This window comes from Falco biarmicus, chromosome 11 (genome assembly GCF_023638135.1).
Source record: "Falco biarmicus isolate bFalBia1 chromosome 11, bFalBia1.pri, whole genome shotgun sequence".
NCBI lineage: Eukaryota > Metazoa > Chordata > Aves > Falconiformes > Falconidae > Falco > Falco biarmicus.
In genome coordinates, this window is record NC_079298.1 from 5,491,755 (window position 1) to 5,512,293 (window position 20,539).

The 20,539-nt window shown below is 37.3% G+C and overlaps 1 protein-coding gene across 3 annotated transcripts in view; it reads left to right on the forward strand.

The window, feature by feature from the left end:
- ITGB3BP (integrin subunit beta 3 binding protein) overlaps positions 1 to 20,539 on the forward strand; it is a 34,940-nt gene that overhangs the window by 8,948 nt on the left and 5,453 nt on the right. For 2 of the 3 annotated variants that reach the window (XM_056356466.1, XM_056356468.1), the window contains exons 3-7: positions 742 to 880; positions 8,111 to 8,183; positions 11,623 to 11,701; positions 12,843 to 12,936; positions 14,926 to 14,985. In XM_056356466.1, the coding sequence (XP_056212441.1) occupies positions 742 to 880; positions 8,111 to 8,183; positions 11,623 to 11,701; positions 12,843 to 12,936; positions 14,926 to 14,985 (445 nt within the window). Of the gene's footprint in view, positions 1 to 741; positions 881 to 8,110; positions 8,184 to 11,622; positions 11,702 to 12,842; positions 12,937 to 14,925; positions 14,986 to 15,787; positions 19,206 to 20,539 lie in introns of those variants that run through there. The other variant, XM_056356467.1, reaches the window with a different exon arrangement.

Sequence of the window (20,539 nt, forward strand, 5' to 3'; positions counted from 1 at the left end):
TCCTTTAACATCATTAAATAACTCCTTTTATATCAGATTATCTTTAATTATTATTTATATCAAGATTAGACATCTTGAAATCCTGAGCCAAAGACAAAATGTTGGATTTAAGGTACTAAATTGGGGGTGGGGTGGGTTAATTAACACTTGTTTAGAAAATATTAGAAATAGCTATCTTTTGACAGAATTAAAATAAAAAATAGTTGCTTGCGGTTCAGATGCCTTAAATTCTCAATACTGTAGGAAATATAATACCAGGTTTTGACTGCTTTTAAAAAACAAATAAAAAAACTTCCAGGTGTTCGTGCCAGAATACCTGAATCTCTGGAAACCACATACTTTTTGTTCATGAAAACTGGGAGGGTAGTGTTTGAAGGGCTTTTTATTTTTTTGAGTAAAACTAATGTTAATGAGGAGGGGGAGTGATAGAGCAGCTTGGTGGGCAGCTGGCAGCCAGCAAAGGTCAGGCCACCACAACATATAACATGGGCTTACCATAAACGGGCATACGTAAAGTTAGGAATTACTTAGAACGATCTATTACCAGATAGTAAATGTTCAGAGGGGCTTTGTCTGGTTTGGGGTGCAATATGTAATTCTACTGATAGGAAAAGTAGAGGCCAGAATGTATTTAGTTTGCAGGAGGGAAGTTTACAGCTGTTGTCGGTTTAGCTGGACATAGGTACTTCTTTATCTTTAGCCAATATTCATCCAGATTCTTTGTGTTTTGCTACATTTTAGTCATTTATTTCAACACCTTTGAAGACCAAAAAGAAAAATCTGAACTGTTACTCACCAACAACCGGAACATGCCAACTGAGTCCATTTTCATCTCCCATAAGTCATAATGCACAAAACCTTGGAAATCGCCCATCAGATGGTTAGTTGAACATTCTGTCTTTCTTACTGCAATGTTTTTCTGGTTATTGACTTGATTTAGTAACTTATGTCTCATGTGGTATGTTTGATTTCTTTTTCCTCTTAAAGAATTTTAATCTCTTTTGGAAAAGCTGATGTTGATTTTTAAAGCTTGCATCTTTTCAGTACAAATCTTGGGGGTATTTATGAAACAAATTTTTATGAACAAAGTTTTGCTTTTTGTTGATCAATATTAGAAATGTTTGACTTTGGCTCAGCAAAAAAACCCTGCACTGGCTTTTTTTGTCAATAATTCCATTAATTCCACTGGCTAGCAATGTCCTTTGTTTGCTTTCTTGCCAAGTCCCAGTTTTCATTGGCATGTGCTACTGACAGTGACTTTGTTCTTACTTTGTTCTTTGGATTATACGGGGAGATGTTCTGAGGTTACTGTGTGCTACTTCAGATTATTGCAAGAAAGTCCTGGTTTATTCAGGTACGTTCACTGCAAGGCAGTGCAGTGCATTGTTCATAATACACAGCTGAGGGCTGGACTCTCTCATAGTCAGGAGAGCTGGAAAGAAAAGATGTGTGCAGTTAGTACATGCTTGATTTTGTGGCCTTTTGAGAATTGCGTTGAGATTTGCAGTGCACGTTCTGGTTAATGTCTTCCAGTTTTCCAGTGGTAAATGCTTGCATGGATGCCCGCATACATACATACAGCATTTCTCAGCTCTGAATCTTTTTCTATGAATATTGAAAGTTACGTAGATTTTATCAAATCAAAGCTAAAAGGAAAGTTCAGTTAGTTTGATTGCTTTGCATTCTTTTATGTAATTTTTTATTATTGTTTTTCATAGTAAGGCACTTCAAGGCAATTTTTAATTAATCTAACATAATACTGAATGACATTAGCACTCAGAAAATATGCTTTTTTATAATTATATTATTTCCAGTTTACTTTAGGTTGTGTGTCCACTGGGTTACATAGTCACAGTTTTTGATGCAAACTATGACTGCTCAAGAAGTATATTTTCAGTAGACTAACCTGCTTTTATGGCTTTATAGGTTGTTGTCTTTTTAGGTGTTAAGGAACCGTCAAGTGACTTGGTGTGACTTTTTTATATTAAAAAAAAAAAGATACAAAGAGACTTCCTTGTCATCTGTCTCATATAGAGCCCAGAGCTTTTATTTCCTTGTAGTACAACTCCTAGAAAGATGGTTGAGTCTTGAAGACTTTTTTTAAAAAGAGTAATAATACTAATAAAAATCCATCACTTCCCTTGTTAGCAAGTTCCTTGTTCAATTACATTCACTATTAAGAAAAAAAAAAATCTCCTATCTGAATCTGAAATTTGTCTGGCCTTAATTTTCAGCCATCAGTTCTTGTTACGCCTTTTTGTTGGGTTAAAGAGCTTTTTATGCCCCATATATTTTGGAATTTATGTGCAGTAATTGAGACCTCACTAACATTCATGAATTATGATAAGTAGAAATATTCTGAGCAGCGTAGAATAACTACTGTTTGATATTTATTTGGATGTCTGCAGGTTTTTGCACTAGCTATTGTACCATATGCTCTCATGATGGATCTGCAAAATGGATTTTTCCTCCAGGGAAAAAAAAGATTTTGCTTTTTTTTAAAGGAATGTGACCAAGAAATTTTGGGATTCTGTCAAAGCTGGCTGACCAAAAAATGAAAATTACTGTGAGGCTTCAAAGTGAAAATACTACAGTCTGTGAGCATAATCCCTTTTCCTTATTAAAAAGAGCAGAGTACTTGAGGAAGCATAGAAGTATCTGGTATTTTGGTGGCACTGTAGCTATGCATAGTTACAGGCCTGTATGCAGAGATTTTGGGTTTGGGTGGGGTTTTTGTCCTAATTCATAGTCATGCTAGGAAGCTAAACAGAAGCAGCTGTATCCTAATTCTTTATCATGGTGCCAGTCTTCATTGTGACCTGGCTTTGTATCCTCCTTACCTGTTTGTCTAACAGTTTTAACACAGTCAGGTTTTTCATGAGCACTCGCTGCCAGCTGGAATATTCACAGCTTTCCTACCAAGTTCTCTGCTGATTCCAGTTGTCCCCAGAATAGCTTTTTTTCTCTGCCAGTGCTATGCTTTTGAATTAGGCATCTGCTTCTGGAACTAGTAGAAAAATGACTGAACCATTGACATCCCAAGAAACCTTTGGAGGAAAAATTACACTAATTTCTCGGCATTCCTTCAGTGAGTGATAGCATGTCTCAATTACTTGTGCAAACCTGGTATATTGAAAGGACCTGTGTTTTAGAACACCCTTGCCTTGGCAAAATTTAAGATACATGCTGTTGATGCATGTTTAATGTGTCCTTTTGAGAACTGCATTGAGATTTGCCATGAAAGGTCTGGTTTACATACTTTGAGGTTTCAGATGGAGGCAGTAAGCCTCTGTCTTCGGGAAAGGATCTTTGCCCCAATGCCTACCCTGTCTTGTGAACAATTCCTCCTCTCAAAGGTAATGGCTGCTTCTTGATTCCTGAAAAGATTATTATTTGGTATGGTGAGTATCTCCACACTCCCATTTACTTCACATCCAGAAATCTTCGTTGATGTTTAATCAGCCCTTTAAAGTATTTATCCCTGCATTCTTAAAAGACTATAAAGTTTCTCTTTGGCATTATTTTCCTCTGCAACGAAGTTGCTTAGAGTATATCATGAGTATTCCCACAGATATATTGTATCAACACATAATCCCTAGTTATGTGTTGAATTTTCTCCCTGGATTTTAAACCAAGCCAGATAGCAATCTCACCCCAGTGTTTTCCAGCTTGCTTCTTATTGTGAAAAGTAACTCTTCCAGGGAGCAGCATTCTGACTTCATTAGGGAACTTACGTCTTTGGCATGTATATTTATGTACTCTATTTTTCTACAGGAAGGTATTTTCAAAGTATTCCTAGGTCAGGTTTCTATGGCAGTCTCAGCTTTCATCAGTAAGAAAATTTTGTTTGCATATATTAAGTCCTATACCAGTTTCAGAATTTGATGGTACTTGCTGGATGATGTGAAGACAGCCTATGTGTCTTTTTTTGTTGTTGTTGTTATTTTTTATTTGGGTTTTTTCCCTCCCTTATAGTAAATATGAAGCTCTATACTGTACAAAGAAACTTTCAGTGAGAAGAGTTGCCACTAGGTGTTCTCCATCAGAGATCTGGCTGTTAGTGCAATCAATTGGTACACCTGTACTGGCATGGCATGGCATGGAAAGGTCAGATCATAACCATACTTCAATTAATTGTTTTGTTGTGATGTGGCAATCCTGCATTCTTACAGAGAATGGAGCAACAAGTATTTAAATGCAAGCAAAGTGGCTACATGTTATACCTAGCCACTGATGATCACTGAATGAATATTGCCTGTATCCTGAGGGAAGAATCAGATTAGAACAGTCTGCATCCCCATTGACTCCAGTCTCAGGCACTGGGAGCAGTAAGCCTTCTGATAGTGTTGCCACGTCACAAAAGCAGTTCTGAAAAAAGTCTACTTTTTAATGTATAAATGCAGATTTTAATTTGAGGCTGTCTACAGATATGAAACTATACCTCAGCCTGGCTGGATATCCATCTGCACTTTAACACTTACCTTTGCAAAAAGCTTTTAGAATTGTGTATAATGATAGCAGTCAGATACAAAATGAAAATTGCTAGAGCTCTTTAGATATGTTTTCTTAAATATCCCTCCATGTTTGTAATTACCTGCTTTAATGACTTCTTTCCTTTAGTTTTAGTCGATGCCTTTTTGGTGACACAACACATAATAATACACAGACATTTAAATCGACCACAAATTTTAAAACTTTTTCAATATCTCTGCATTTGTATTACATGTTTTAGCTCTTAGGTAAAGGAAAAGAGGGGGAAAAATGTCTTGTATTAAAATGCCTGTATATTGGGATATCAATGGGAAAGGTGAACATGTACTTTCCATAATGATACTAAGTATGGACATAGGGGAACGTTCTTTTTGCCTATAAAAAGACTGATCACATGATCATAGCTGACATTTAGATGGATAATTATTCAGTAATGTAGTACTAGCCATCTTTTCTTTTTTTTTTTTTCCCTGTGTTCATTTAGCTACAAGATGGTAGTATATAATACTTCCTCTTATATGACAGGTTTCAGGTTGTCCTTTTAAACCGACAATTTCTTTTCTCCTTCTGAAAAGACACTTCTGTTTTAAGTGTTGCGGTGTTCTAATAGATTACACGTGTCATCTGTAAGTCAGGTGTTAGAGTATAATCTATATTCTATTTTTATGTGACTAATATGTAAGAAAACAACAGAATGGCGATTATTACAAAATTAATGCCATTAGCTATGAAAACATACTTTGCATTGTGCAAAGTACAAAGCAGCATGCATCTGCCTCACTGATGAGACAGATGGAAATTACTATGAACATAACTTTGTTTTGAATAACAGTGTGGAGGAGTGCCTCAAAAAACTTAAATACCTACAGAATGCTAATATTGTTTGAAAGTAACATTTATTTTAGGAGAAGATATGAACCAACCCTATTAAAAGATAGTGCGTCTTCATGATGTTGTCCTGTGTATGTCCTGTTGGGCTGCCTGATAATTCATACATTGCCTAACACCAAAAGCTTCACAACCTATTCATGAAAATTTTCTAAAATAACAGCATACTAAATCCTCACTAGTTTCTCATCATTGTTGGCTAACATATTTTTAAGATTTGTTTTAAATTGTCTTGGTTTTCTTCAACTCAATCCCGAGCTCCACCATTCCATAGTACTCATCTAAAAATAGTATCTGTTTGACAATTGATGACTGATTTAAGTGCAAGTTCTATGAGTACTTAGATTTAAAATCAAATCTTTTGCAGTCTTAACCTTTAGCTACTGTAGTGGAACAGCTTAAACTTTTATAGCGCTTTGTCATTCTGAGGCATTTCTAAATGTTTTACAAAATATTAAAATTAAAAGTTAATTTATCCTTGAGTGCTGATACTTGTATGTAATAATTTAGATCTAGCAAGAAGAAATCAAAGCGTTTAATGCTTAGTGTGCCCTCTCTTTTTTAGTCTAATGTCAGAAAGGAGACATATTACAGTGAAAAGTGAGAAGCGCCTCATTCCAGAGGGTCTGTTCTAGGATCAAGGCATTTGTTAAGGCCACAGTAAAGACCTGTTGTAGTTTCTTCCAAATCTTTCACTTAAAGGTGAATTTCACCTCACAGTAACAGCTATTCAATGTGAAGCATTTGTATGAATATGTAGCTATCTGTTGGAGGGAGAGTACATGAGAACTAATGTGAAACACCATGTGAACTTCTTTGGCACCAGAAAAGAAGATATTTTTTAGGTATAGGAAAGATGAGTATAAACTGAATGGCTACAAGGACAGTGAACTCTAAAGCTGAATTACTGGTATGTGATTATAAGTCACTAATTGTTGAATGCACTGATGATTTCATTTTTTAAGGGGAAAACAGTTACTAGAAAAAAAAGAAAGAATGCATGATTATGCCTCTCCACCTTCATATGTATGCATACACCTCCACCATTTTGTCTTTAATGTATCAGATCCAAAAGAAATTCGTTGCACAGGAGAATAGAACTGTGTCCAAAAAAGGGAGTTTTTACATTGCAGTAGTAAATCATAGAATCATTTAGGTTGGAAAAGACCATCAAGATCATCAAATCCAACTGCATGAGAGACCGAGTATGTGACTGATACTGTTAAATTAAAAACTGGGAAATTCTTAAGGTGGAACTTACAAAATACTCCACATTATGTGATGTCTTCAACTTCAGCCACAATTAAACAGGAATAATTTCTGCTATTCAGGTGTGACCTCTTTATTGCTTGAACGTAGACAGATACAACACTCTAAAATATTGAAAGGTGACCATATAGATTGTGTGGAGCACAATATCATGAATAGTTACAGATAGCCTCACTAGTTTCAGTAGATTCACCAAAGACTATTGTCCTGTGGAATCCTATCAAATGTGACAGTATATACCGAGTGTATGCTAATTATAAGTGTTAGGAGGAATGCAGGACTTTCCTGCTAGTACATCACCCTTCTGATATGCTACTTGGAGAGCATGCAGAATGGACAAGCTAATGTACTGACTTTAAAAACAACAATAATTGATACACAAGATAAAATCTGGTTTTGTTCTAATAAGATTTCTGTCTGAATTGCATAGGTTGTGATAAATTGTGTAAACAGATGTAAATTCAAAAAGTCTTTTGTGATCAAAGATGTATTGTTATGCATAAATATATATATAATGAGACCTTTGTAAATTGCAGTTGAACAGTCTCAAGTAGGTACCAGCCAGTGAGCCAAAGATGTTGTTTTAGTGCAGCACTAACTTTCTTAATCTGATCGGCACCTCTGAAAACATCCCCCTGTCCATCTGCTTTGGGGGAACAGTCTGTGTTAGACGTCTGTCTTGGAACCTGGTCATTTAGGAATGCCCAACCTACAGTGACAGAAAGGCAGTTCACCAGTTTCCCAACACCACACATGACCTTAGGTATTATTAAACAAATCCATGGGAGTGAACTTCTCTGGTAATAAACTAGTCTTGTTTCCTCACAGAAACATGCGACCGCTCAAAATCTCAGTGCACTGAAATGTAGAAATGTGACTTGCCATGCAGAATAATGGCAGCTGGCGTATGATTTATCGTGCCCCATTGTATGAAAAGCTAGAAAATTATATTGTCAATGTAGTATGTCAGACCCTTTGGAAGTAATTTGCAATATCTCTTTGTAGTTGTTTACAAGATGAAGTTTTGGGGGTCAGGCAGTTTTTATTAAAGGAAGATGGAGGTTGCATTGCTCAGTCACTACAGTATTTTCATGATAATGGTTTGTGCTAATTTGCTGTATTTAGGCAGTTAAATAGGATAAAAAGCTTCTGAGTAGAACACAGTAATTATCTGTCAGAATTACACTAACTTCCAGTTATTAATACTATAAGCCCAAGGTTTCCACAAATATAAATGTAATGTGAATTGATGGGAGGTCAAATTACAAAAGTAAATCATAGTGAACTCAGTGTGTTTCATTACAAGGGAATCTGCCCTGCTTTGTGAGTTTTGGGTTTTTTTTCCTCTTTGTAAAAGACTATTCAACAGTCAGGGTTCATACTAACATTTTTTCATGTGCTTCAAATACTCAATATCTTCTTTTCATCTTTATTTTTCTTTTCTTTCTTGTGAACCTCCTAGGAGATGGAATTAAGCAGAATGATTCGGAAAGCAGATTACCCAGAAGAGGGCAGCCTCAAACAGAGGACACCGCGTAAGTGTGTTCAGTGCGTTGTGGGTACAGTGCTGGGATTTATACTTAGGAAGGATTAGTATTTCATACAGAATTAAATTAATAGCGATTATTTTTTCATACTTCTAATTCCACAGGATTGGCTGTTCAAAGGCACTGAATGGCAGGCTTACAGTTATAGGTACAATTTAATGCAGGGTTTGCAATACAACTGTCTGGCCAGTTCTGTCTTTCACTGGTAGTGTGGGGCATATGCCACACTGCCAATTAACAGGAGTCACGCTTATAATACTATAAAATGAGGTATTGTAATTAAATCACTGAAAGGAAGATATCTTTTGCCTTTCCAACCTCTTCTGAAAGTGTACATTCCTTTACCTTATTTTTGAAAGAGTTAACTGCCAAAGATACAGGGCCAGTAAAGCAGGACATTTTTTAACTGAAAACTAGCCACAGGTGATCATGGAAACATGAAACTTCATGTTTGCGTTGCAAAATCTTTTAAAATTCTTGTCTTTTCTGCCACAATCTTATTTTAAGCTCTAAGCTTCCTGACATGAGTGGATTTTAGGCAGTCCACAGTTAGTAAAGCACCTTAAGAAAATGTTTTAGGTGAAGTATCTGATAAACTGCTTTTGATAGACGTGAGGAAGGAGAAATCATCAAATCTGTTAGAAGTAAGGCTTCTAGTGTCGTGTATTGTTAGTATTGCTTGATCTTTCCTGTTAGGAGAGATGTATTTGATTGTTCATAATGTTGCCAAATCCAGCTGAAAAGTGAACTGGAATTTTCTGTGCCTACAGTGAGATGTCAGACTAAATGTGTTATGTATTTCACCCAAAATAAACACATCCATCCCTAAGAGTTAGACAAAGAAAATACTTGTTTCATGTATGATAGAACTTGGTGGAAAAAGTGCAAACCTGTGAACTCTGTAAATTGGATTGTATCAGAGATGCTTTTCATCTTATGGGAAGGTACCCTATTTGGGAATTCTGCAAGTTTTTTTAATGTGGAAATTATATATGCTCAGTAAAACTACTTTTGAGTTTAAACTTTAGTCCAGCTAAAAACCTGAAAGTTTCTTTCCTCACTGAGTGTGTTCATACTTCTTTCTACTAATACAATATTATCGTAGAGAGTCCCTCATCCATTTCCATTCATCTTACTCAACTGAAATTGCATTCACCAGACACTCTTGTGATCTCTTGTTAGCAAAAAAATTTTTTACAATTCTTTATTCTCATTCTTTTTCAACACTGTCTACGTTTTTATTTTTCAAATCTTACTCTGTTGCGTTGTCCTGCCTCTTTATTTGATGCTTCATCTTGTCCACTAGCGGAATCTTGACGTATATCTTTAACATCTGTGTGAAGTCTAAATTCACACCACAGCATTGACATGGCTATACTACATCTCCTCTTCTCTTCTCTACAACGTTATACATTTTTTTTATCATTCTGTGTAATGTGACTTTCCTGTATTTCATTCAGGCCCCGTACCTGTGCAGCCAGTTCAATTTGTTACGTAAATTCTGCCTGTAGGTCCAACACACTTTCCAAAATCTGCAGTGCATTTCCTATTACTCCAATTTGTTACTAAGAGCCCACCTCTCAGTGTAATGCAAACCTCCATTGCCTATTTATTCCTTTGTTGACCATCTTTGCGCTTTCCTTGTGTTCTTGCTTCTGGCACAAGTCTTACTGAAGTCCTGTTGATATTGAAGGCAGAGCACAAGTGCTGTGCTGCAGCTGGTGTCACTGGAGGAAGTATCACCATGCTAGTGCAGTATTCGTTCAGGCTTGTTAACCACATTCAAGAGTTGGGGGGTTGTACTTGAGTGGGGTTTTTTCCATCATACGCTTAAGTATACGTTGATTCTGTTAGTCTGTTTCTGTATTTTGCTGTGTGTAGTAAATATTTGAATCACATTTGTACCTGGTCTTCCAGATGAAAATTCCCTTGGGGCTAGATATTTTATGAATGCATTTCTTTTTTACTAACAAATATTTGTGAATAAAAAATAGTATTTGTGACATTTATTTAACTAAATACCATATTTCTTATGTTTGAAGTTGTAGGTCTTCCTCTTGATTATTGCACTTGAACTCCCAGTGTGTTTGTTGGGGTTTTTTTCTCGTAACAAATGCTTTCCCCCATCATTAGCTTGAAATTTCTTCCTTGTAGAACTGTAAGTATCTTCTAAGTGATGGAGCTTGAGAGGTAGTAGAATTGTTTAGGTGGCATGTTAGATGGTAAAAAATAAAATCTTAACAGTTATACTAGTGGAAAGCTGTAAACTGATTAATAGTGGAGGGTTTGTGTTTCAGTAAATCCCTTGGTCAACACTTACAGACTCCTTTCTTAGTGATGGCAACAATTGCAAACAATTTGAGTACTCATAGTCTTCATTGACATGCAAGCATTTGCATTCAATAATTCAGTATGTTCTTTAAAAATTGCAAGATTTGCAGAAGACTAGCAGTTAGTGACGTGCCAGTAAAATACAATTTATAAACTAATGCCTATACAGTAATATGTGAACTTCCATACACTTTATTTTTATACATGGAAAAATATATTGTACAGTACACTGACATTAGCATTTCCTTTTCTGCAGTCTTCAGTTCCCATGTCAAAATACAATAGTGATAATTTTTTCTCGTACCATAGTTCTGTTTCTGAGTTTGAAGTTTCTTGTAAGGCTGATTCTCCCTTCTGTGACAGGAAGTAGTAAATAGATCATTTCTTGGTTGTCTCCATTTGATTTCCCTTTTTAAGTGGTTCAAAGTAAAAATAGTCTAAACAAATTGCAGGAATGTTTTTCAATACATGTTCAGTGCAGATCCTTAATCACGCATTAAAGTCTGCCATTTCAATCTAATCTGAAGGTATACTATTAGAATTTTTATTGCAAACCCCATTAAACTCTGAAAGCTGACCATCTTTACACTGGTAGTAAAATATAGCTGTGGCCTAAACTGGGAGATAGTACAACAAAGCTGAACAAATAACGTCATGTGATGTCCCTGTTGGGCTCAGTTTTAACTTCTCATGGTTCCTATGGCTACAAGCAGCGTTGTAAGGTCTTAACAGTCAGTGGGTTTGGGGAGCTCATCCTCTTGATTAAATTCCTGTTCTTAGGAACAAATGAGTTAAATTCCTGCTTTTACCATTGTCTTCCTGCATGATCATAAGAAAATCCCCTGATACTGCTGAACCTGGGTTCCTATCCTTAAAATTAGGATATATGTATTTTTGGCAGTTTGCATATAAATCCTAACCAAAAGCAAGTTATATTTGGTGTTACATGACACAGGTTGCACAGGCCATCTGTTTGCAGCTTAGCTAGATCCATCCTGATTACAATGTGAAGAAACTCTGGGACACATTGGAAACACTGATTTTCAGCAAGTAATGATGTGGCTAATTGAAACTTTTATTTTAACTTCTTATGCAGGTTCAAGGAACTGCAGTTCAAAGTGAAAAGTTCATTGGTTAGAGCTCTGGAAAAAAGAGCAAATCTGACAAGCCTACAGGTCAGGTGTACACTGTTTTATTTTTTTAATCTACTTGTTAATACAGGATTTGAAGAAAAAATGAAAATCTTATATGCAACATTTGAGTTTTAAGGAATAGGGAAATAAATAAAATACTTGAAATAGGGCAGGTTTGACTTGTAAATCCAGAAAATGGGGGGAAAAAAACCAAAGCCCCAAAAAAATCCACTCAGAACTTAGTAGTCTGGGTTTGGTGTTTTTTTTTTAAACTAGAGGATTTGCATTTACAAGTACACCAATTTGAATTTGTATCACTTATCATTTTGTACACAAATAAAAGCATATGAAGTAGTTATCAACTATTACTTATAACTTGAAGTACAAATCATTACTGCATATATTTTTATGTCCTTGAAGATTAAATATCTTTGTGTTGAAGTGATTGTACTATTTAATTTACCACTAATGTATCATCATTTAATAGTCTGTTTAGTACATGCTAAAATGCAAATAATTTTTCTGGTTTATTCACATTTTGTTTCCTGAATAAATTTAGCACAAGGTTCATTGGTGTATATCAATATCTGAGAAATAATTCAGTGTACTCAAAGTACTGTATTGATTTATTTTACTTGCATATGTGGTCTGGCAATGTTTTATTTACAAAGAAGACTGATACTAATTCAAAATATTTTAATTGAAATGTTTATTTAGAAAACTGTATTGAAAAATCCTTTATATTTCTTATGAGATTGATAGTGTATGTTTTTAGGTCTACCATGAAATGCTGAGGAGTGTGTTATCTTAAATGCTTGTAGATTTCCATTTTGCTAACATATAGCAAGCTTGTACATGTGCCAGGATTGCTTTTCTGGGGATCAAGTGTTAATCTGTTTAAACAGCTGAAGACTTACGAATGATGCGTAAATAACAGGGGATTTTTAAGTAACACTTCCAAAGCACCTGATTGCCATTTTCAAAAGTAATGTATGTTCTTACACCCTTAAACTTTTTAGTGCTTTTGACTTTCCGTGATGTGGCGTCTCATATGCATCATTTAGAGCTTATGAAAAATTTCTAAAAGTTCTTTTTTTCAGATATTTTTAGTAGTTTATAGGCGTTTAAGTAGAAAGTCGGAATGAGATTTAACAGTGCCTTTCATTATGGTGTTTTTTTCCAGGCTTTAGAGGGCAGTAGAGAGCTTGAAAATATTGTTGGTGTCTCAGACTCGTCGTGCATCTTGAGTGCTGAAGTGCAGAAAACCGAAATGCTAAGTAAGGAGGATTTTTAATAATATTTATCTCCTTTATACTAATTTAACAATGATCACTCCAAACTTTTCTTAGAGTCATACCCTGCTCTGTGTTGTAATGGAGCGTTATACCCCAGGACTCGATGCGTGAGTTCTTTTGGTCAGGAGGAATGCACCTTTAATGTCCTTGTGCATCCAGCCAGGAACATGAAAGAAAAGCAACCCCAACGGCCCACTCTTCTAACTCAGAGTCACAGATGGGGAGGAAAAACCTGCAAGAGCAACACCTTTTCTTATGTAAATAGTTAGATACTTAGTAGGTAGTTAGCTAGTGATTAGGCTAAACGTTTGCACTTTGTTTGCTTTGCCTTTCTTTTCTTTTTGCAAGGAAGTTGTTTTGTTTGTTTGCCTGTTAGGAGGATTAGGCTGAATATAGGTTTCCAGGCTTTAAAAATTGCTATTCATGTGTCTTTAAATGATGGGCATACCAGATGCTTATTGTGTTGGGATAAGGGCACTTCACAGATGGCACATCTGTAATGCTTTTCCAAAGAAACCCAGAAAGGCAAAGATTTTAATTTTTAGGAAGCTCTTTATCCTTACTCTGAGTCAGAGGTTCTTGGGACATGTGAATGCTCAGCAGCAAAAGTGCATCCATACTTCTCCTCCCAACCAGCCCTGCAACTTATAAGGGGAGCATGTGACGGGGAAATATTCTAATGCAAAAAATGCTCAAATTGCAGGGGAAAAAAAGCTGTTGGCTTTTTTATTTCTTCTTCTTCAGGAAGAAGAAATAAAGATCTCCCTTACCAGGTCATGCATTCCTTTAAGAGTTAAAAGTAGTGAAAGGTAGCTGAGCTGTGGGCACCCAGGGGACCCCAATCTTCATGCCTCAGAACAGTTGCTTCATTTGTTTTTACAATAGCAACACCTTTTATCCGTACCCACATGACATGTTTGTGGTACAGGTGTGTGTCTAAGACTACATTTACCTACCGCTACTTCTCAGTGGTTGGCAAATATAACTGTTGTTGTAGATGTTTCATACCTTTTATAATAATAATTCATAAATTATGTCTGATAATTTAGTTTCCAGTTGACCAGGGAATATGAATAATATATGCATACATGTACGTCTCTGGACGAGCGTGCAAAGTTGATAAAACAGTTTCTTAACCTGCAGCAAATGTGATGTTTTGCCAGTCTATAACCTATCTGGTTGCTCTGTTTTCTGCAGAGTGTAAAAACACTGGAACTACCTGTAGGAGAGCACAACCTAAGGTTACTGGGACTGCTGCTTTGGTTGCAGCTGGAAAGGTGGACGGTAACACTGCAGGTGCTAGAGAATTTTTCTTACCAAAGGGTGCTGTGCTTCTAGTGCTCTAGGTGCATGTGCCCCAGCAGTGGAATTTATGCACCACGCAATTCCAGCAGCTACTGTTGTTTAAATGACCGTTTCTTTCCTGACTTGTATTCCCATGCTCTTTCAGTTTGCATTTTGCATGTGTATATGCTGTATTAGTTCCCACTGTAATGCATATAACCAGATGCTTTCTTATACAAAATGAAGTTTTCTGAAAATAGTCTGTGTTTAGATTACTACCCTACGCTGTGGTTAGGGCAGTAAGACTGCTCAAATGAGATGTCAGACCTGTTGTTGACACTTCCTGTTATGCCCACTCTTTCTGTTAGCTTCTTGTTGCCTTCAAAATGGGAAAGAATTATCTTTTCCCCATCTCTGGATGAGGAACAAAGCAGCATGTAGCAGTAAAAGACAAAAATGGGGACAAAATGTGGTGTGAGACCTGTAAGCACAACTTCTCAAAATTATGTTAATTTTGGACATTTTTTCACCATTTTTTTGAGCACAGTTACACAGGTAAGTGGGGGTTTTTGTCATCACTTGAAGAAGAATCCAAATGCTTTGAAAGTGAAAAAGGCAGCATAAGTATTATTTTCTTTGAAATCTCTGGGGTGACATTTATTGATTTCAGATATATTTCTTCACTAGTGAGTCAAGCAGAAGAGCTGCAGCTGTTGAAAAGAAACCATGGAAAACTTCCTGCCCAAGGTAAGAAATTTTTTAAACTCTTGTGTAACAGATGTTTTGATGATTCCTGTTAGTTGATTCCTTCTTCATTCTTTCCACTTGAAATAAGTTGGGTAACCTTTAGTATGTAAAAATGATGATAATCAATGTGTTTCTTCCAAAAACTTGTGTGCTGCTCCAATGTAAATTTCATCTTTTCTACTGTTTTCATTTTATTGGGTAGTTCTCCATGAAACTGTGTAAGAAGATATCATTAATGGTCTTGCATTTGAGGCATGGTCCAGAAATAAGTGCAGTCAGGTCCTAGAGAGTTTACATACCTTTTCTGTATACCAGTTCTCCTTGTTCTTCCTCATTCTCCTCCCTCCCCTCGCATTTTCAGAGTATAAACCGAGTAGCATACAGTCTTTGCAGCAAAACCTTTTTCACCTTAGATGTGTTGTGAGGTATTTAGCACACTCCAGGGGACTGTGAAATCCTAACTATTAGGTTTCTTCATAACTAGTGCTGTGAAAATATTTGAAGTTGGTGGCATTTAATGGAGTGTGGCCCACATAGCTGCTTTAGTGCCTTGTCTAGCAGGAAAGGTGGGGGGGGGATACATACAAGATTTATTTTTTTTCTCTCACACCCAGTAAAATCAACAAACATTCACCACTCATATTCTGATATCTCTGTATCTTCACATGTTATGTCTTAAAATAGAACAAAACCAGAATCAAAATCGGTGGTGGCAGCTCTACTGCTCTGCCTGCTGGCTGTCCCAGCCAGCAGGACTGCCTCATATGTCCCTTTGATTTTGGTTCTGTCTGCTTTTCCACAGGCCTGAATTCTCTCTGCTGTGGGGAATTCTCTTAAAGGAAAGAAAATTGATCAAACTTAGTTTCCTCAGCTCCAGCAGATTACCACAAAATGAAAAGGAGTGACATAACTTTTTAAGGAATTTGGCTCATTTGTGCAATCTGCTATTTCTGATTTACAACTCCCCCTGTCCTTCTGTTCAAATGATAACAGCCCCTGTCTGGCACTAATAATGGTGAGTGCCATGGGCCATTGCAGATTTAAACAGTCATTGCTTCCTTTGTGCTCTGCTTTTTAATGGTCATCAGGATACACATTTGTAGTTCCAACCTTTGCTCAAGAGACTAGCCTCTAACACTAAACATATATCCATCTTGTTAGATGAGAAATGAGATACTTTGTGAAAGTAGGATGGAAAATAGAATTATGAGTTTAAGTTGACCAATTCTGATAAAGTTTCAATGTCAATTTTGCTTTAATAAAGAATAAATTCCATTTTGCAGTCTTGAAAATACAGTAGTAGGAGAGGTGAAGAAGTATGTGATAAAAGCATTTGGAGATATTTTACTTTGCCTTTTAGATTTGGATATGTTTTTTCATAATTATTTTTAATTAGTTATGCTTCAGACTTAAAACTTATGACTGTTCTGTGGCTTGATACAGATGGAATGTCACATTATCATCACATGGTGAGGCATGAAATTTATTTACTTTACATAAACAACCTCTACTTAAAACAACTTAATACAAAACATTCCTTACTCAATGGGCAGCATTATGTAGAATTCAGTATATCATTTTGCGTGACCAGCATAAAAAATGGCATCATTGTTTGTCCATGACTAGCATTTATAGTAAACAAAATGTTTTTGAATAGAATGTAAGCAAACTGTAAAGCAGCTGCCAAGAGACAAAATCTAGTTGGTATGTTGAAGTCCGAAACATGCTTTATGCATGTTGAGAATAAATTGTGCAGGTTGTCATGCGCATATGGTAAAGGAAAATTTAACAGGTTCAGAGTTTCAAGGAGTGAAGATAACATTCTAAACAGGAAAGCTACTTAAGCTGGTTGTTACAAATTATACTAATAATTTGCTTACCAAAAAGAGAAACACAGACATAAATCATATCCATGACTCCATCTGCTGTCCAAGTAAGAAAGAACAAGAGTGTTATAGAGGATCAAATACTTGCAGTGTTAAGGAAAACCATTTTCAGACTGTATCTTGTAATGAAGTAAAAAACCCTTTCTTTTCTGTGGTGGTGTTCATCCTGCCAAGCCCATGGGCAAATATGATCACCCCTGCTAAGGTCAGTACTAAACATTCCTAACTTTCGTATCATTTATAATACAAGTGACTGAAGTTTGCACTCTGCAACAGCAGCAGTGGCTTTCCAAGACACTAGATCAGGATTAACTAGATGGATTTTCATTTAACACCACTTGAAACTACTAATGAAAGCAAAACTGGAGAGATTAGGGACCAAGTAATACTGAGTTCCCTCTCACCAGTCCAGTTTTCTTTGAAGACTGTGTATATATGGTGAAACATAAAATCCCATTTCAGAAACACTGCAAAATACAGAGGCTTCCTTAATAAGCAGAGTTCCTTCTCAAAACAGATAAAATGGTAAGGACAGAATATTCCACCGTTTATCCCAATTCATATCAGTGTTGGTTTGGACTTTGTATTGGGTGTTTGGGTACAAGCAAATAGCTCGGGTCTGGACTGCTGGTGGGTTGCTGTGAGTGAGGGTAAATCAAGTTTACAATATATTTCTGTATCAGTCTCAAATAAAATAGAATAAATCTGTTGACCTTTAGACATACTTGGGTGTCTGTCTCCTGCCTGTCCTTCCTCCTCCTCCTTTTTGGGGATCTTCTGCAGAAAAGGGAAATACACCATGCTTCAGATGCGTATTTTCAGGAATATATCTGTGTATTTTTCTGATTGTAAAAACCCTAACCTAAAAAACTATTGGTTTTCTCAGCCAAACTTTGTATTCATTTGCAGGGAAAAAATGTCATTATAACTTTTCTGAGAAAAGTATGTCTTGTGAACTGGCTAAGCAGAAATTCATTAAGTGAACTAAATGAATACACAAGTAAATTTATTCCAAAACAGACTTTCTTTCCAGAATTTCCATTCCTTGAGAGCAAATGGAGCAAATAATGATTGTCTTTGCTTACAGCAAATACTTGCTTTTCAGGGAAGTGATGAGATGGATGCAGGGGTTGGATGTAGATGTTGGGAAAGGCCTTTTTCTCTAACAGAGCTGTAGGCCTCTTTTCTGAGAACTGGTACATGAGCTGAGGCTGAGGGAGCTGGGGGTGTTTAGCCTGGAGAACAGGAGGCTCAGAGGGGACCTCCTCACTCTCTACAGCTGCCTGGAAGGAGGCTGTAGCGAGGTGGGGTTGGTCTCTCCTCCCAAGTAACAAGCGATGGGATGAGAAGCAACAGCCTCAGGTTGCACCAGGGGAGGTTTAGATTGGATATTAGGAAATATGTCTTCACAGAAAGGGTGGTCAAGCCCTGGAACAGGCTGCCCAGGGAAGGGGTGGAGTCCCCATCCCTGGAGGTACTTAAAAGATCCATAGATGTGGTGCTTAGGGACATGGGTTAGTGGTGGGCTTGGCAGTCCAAGGTGAATGGTTGGAATCGGCGATCTTAAAGGTCTTCCAACCTGAACAGTTCTATGATTCTGTAAGGATGAACCATATGATCTTGTTTGTGCAAGCCCTACTTCTAGGCATTTGTGATGGAGGCTTTTCTGAGGTTGTTCTGTGTGTTTAATCTGTTCGGAAGAAGTTGCTAATGCTGACACAAACAACAGTTTCTTAGTTCTACCCAGGTCCTTTCCATTAAATCCTAGGCTTCTTTCCAGCATAAGTTTGACAAGATCTCTCCAGCAGCCTTTTTGTGGTATACATCATCTCTAAAAGCAACAAAGAGGATGCTGAAGGACTCTTTTTGAAGTAGATTATTATTAGATGGAGATTTAGAGCTTGCATTTGCAAAAGATATGCTTCCTTCAGTTCTTATCTTAACACTAAAGGGCAGGTTTGCCACACATCGGAAATGTCTGCTCTGAGTCGATGTCCCTGTGTAGTGTGTGGAAGAGACACGGTGGTCATCAGTACTCTCACTTAAGTCCTTCATTCAACCAAGAGGCAAGTTGCCCTCCTGGCCTGATCAGAAAGGCTATGAAACTAAGGCAAATTTACTTAAGAATTGATATTTTTTGAAGGTGCAAAAATTGGCTCTAGTGCCTGCTACTCAATGGCATTCAAGTCCGGTCAGCCTAGTGCCGGGAAGCCTGTATGCCCAAGGCTGCGTAGGCCAGAGCTGACGCATACACAGACTAGGTGTGTAATGCACTGCAGCATGGAGTACATACCTGCCTTTACCACAGGACAGAGGAACCTTAGGCCAAGAGTCTTCTCTTGGCCAAAAGTGGAGCGGAGGGGCTGTTCTGGTACCACTTTGCAGGATTTCCTCTAGCGGAGCAGTCGCAGTGGCTGGCATGACTGGGGCCCTTAAGGGGTGGGTGAATGGCAGAGGTTCGAGAGAGGTTGTGCAGAGACACTGCGCGCTTCCCACCTGGCAGCAGATCCCTTGCAGCTGAAAGCAGCCGATGGGAATGAGCGTGCCCTGTGAGTGTTGGGGTCTGTGTCACTGGTGAGACAGCTTCAAGGCATCATAAGCTTATGTGATGCTGAAGGGAGTCTGGCCTTGTTCATTTGCTCTTCCATGTGGAAGATCTGCCTGTATTTCTGCTCATAAGGCGTTTTTACCATTAGACATGGGGAAAAGTTAACCTCAGTGTGAACACTTGTAAATGGGACTGCATTAAGCAAAACTGAATTAAGACTATTTCAGCGCTGAACATGCGTGTGCACACATGGTTTAGAGCAATTCACTTTGTTTGTTTACTCGTAAGTTATGTTCATTACACCCATGCAGAGACCCAGAGAAATCGTTCTGCCCTCCTGCATGGACAGTCAAAACTAATTGTGAGGTAGTGTGTTGTATTCTCATCTGTATTGCCTGGATTAAAAGCTGTTGTTGCTTGGGCTAGACTTGACTGTACATCTCCTCTCATTCTGTGCAAGCCAGTCTTTTTTTGGTTTGTAACCGTGTCAAATCCTTTACAGTTTAGAAGAGGTAACGAAAACCATTTAGCTTGGTACCCAAAATTGGCAATGCTCGCGATTTTCCTAGGACAAGTGAGTAATCTTGTCTACTGAAAGGTACAGGAGCTGGCGGACAGGTTGCTGTTTGACCCCCAGATGCTGTGCTCTGTCCCAGCAGGTTATGGGTCTGTTGGATGGTATGTGCACCTTAAGAGTGTGTATTTTAAAATACAGCCTGAGATTTGAGAAGTATCTGGGTCTGAGGTCACCGGCATGATAAGCTTTTTGGATGGAAGGAAGGGGGCAGATTACAAACCTCTCCAATGATTCAACATCCTCTGCTATGTAGATGAAATATTAAGCTATTAACTTTTGTGGCAGATACAGAAATGCACGAGACATATGACTATAGGCCTCAGACATATATACATATAGAACTGTCAACCTGCATTTTATATTTAGGTGTTGGCCACATTTATTCATGAATCTCACACTTGTGTTTATACTCTGTTTTCCAATGTACCTTTTTACAGATGCAATAGCTATTAATTTTTAATTCTAGTGGATCTAGACTTCAGAGTATTAAGCTTAATGAAAAATTTAAAAGAATTGTAGTTCTTTCAGCAATACATGTAGCAA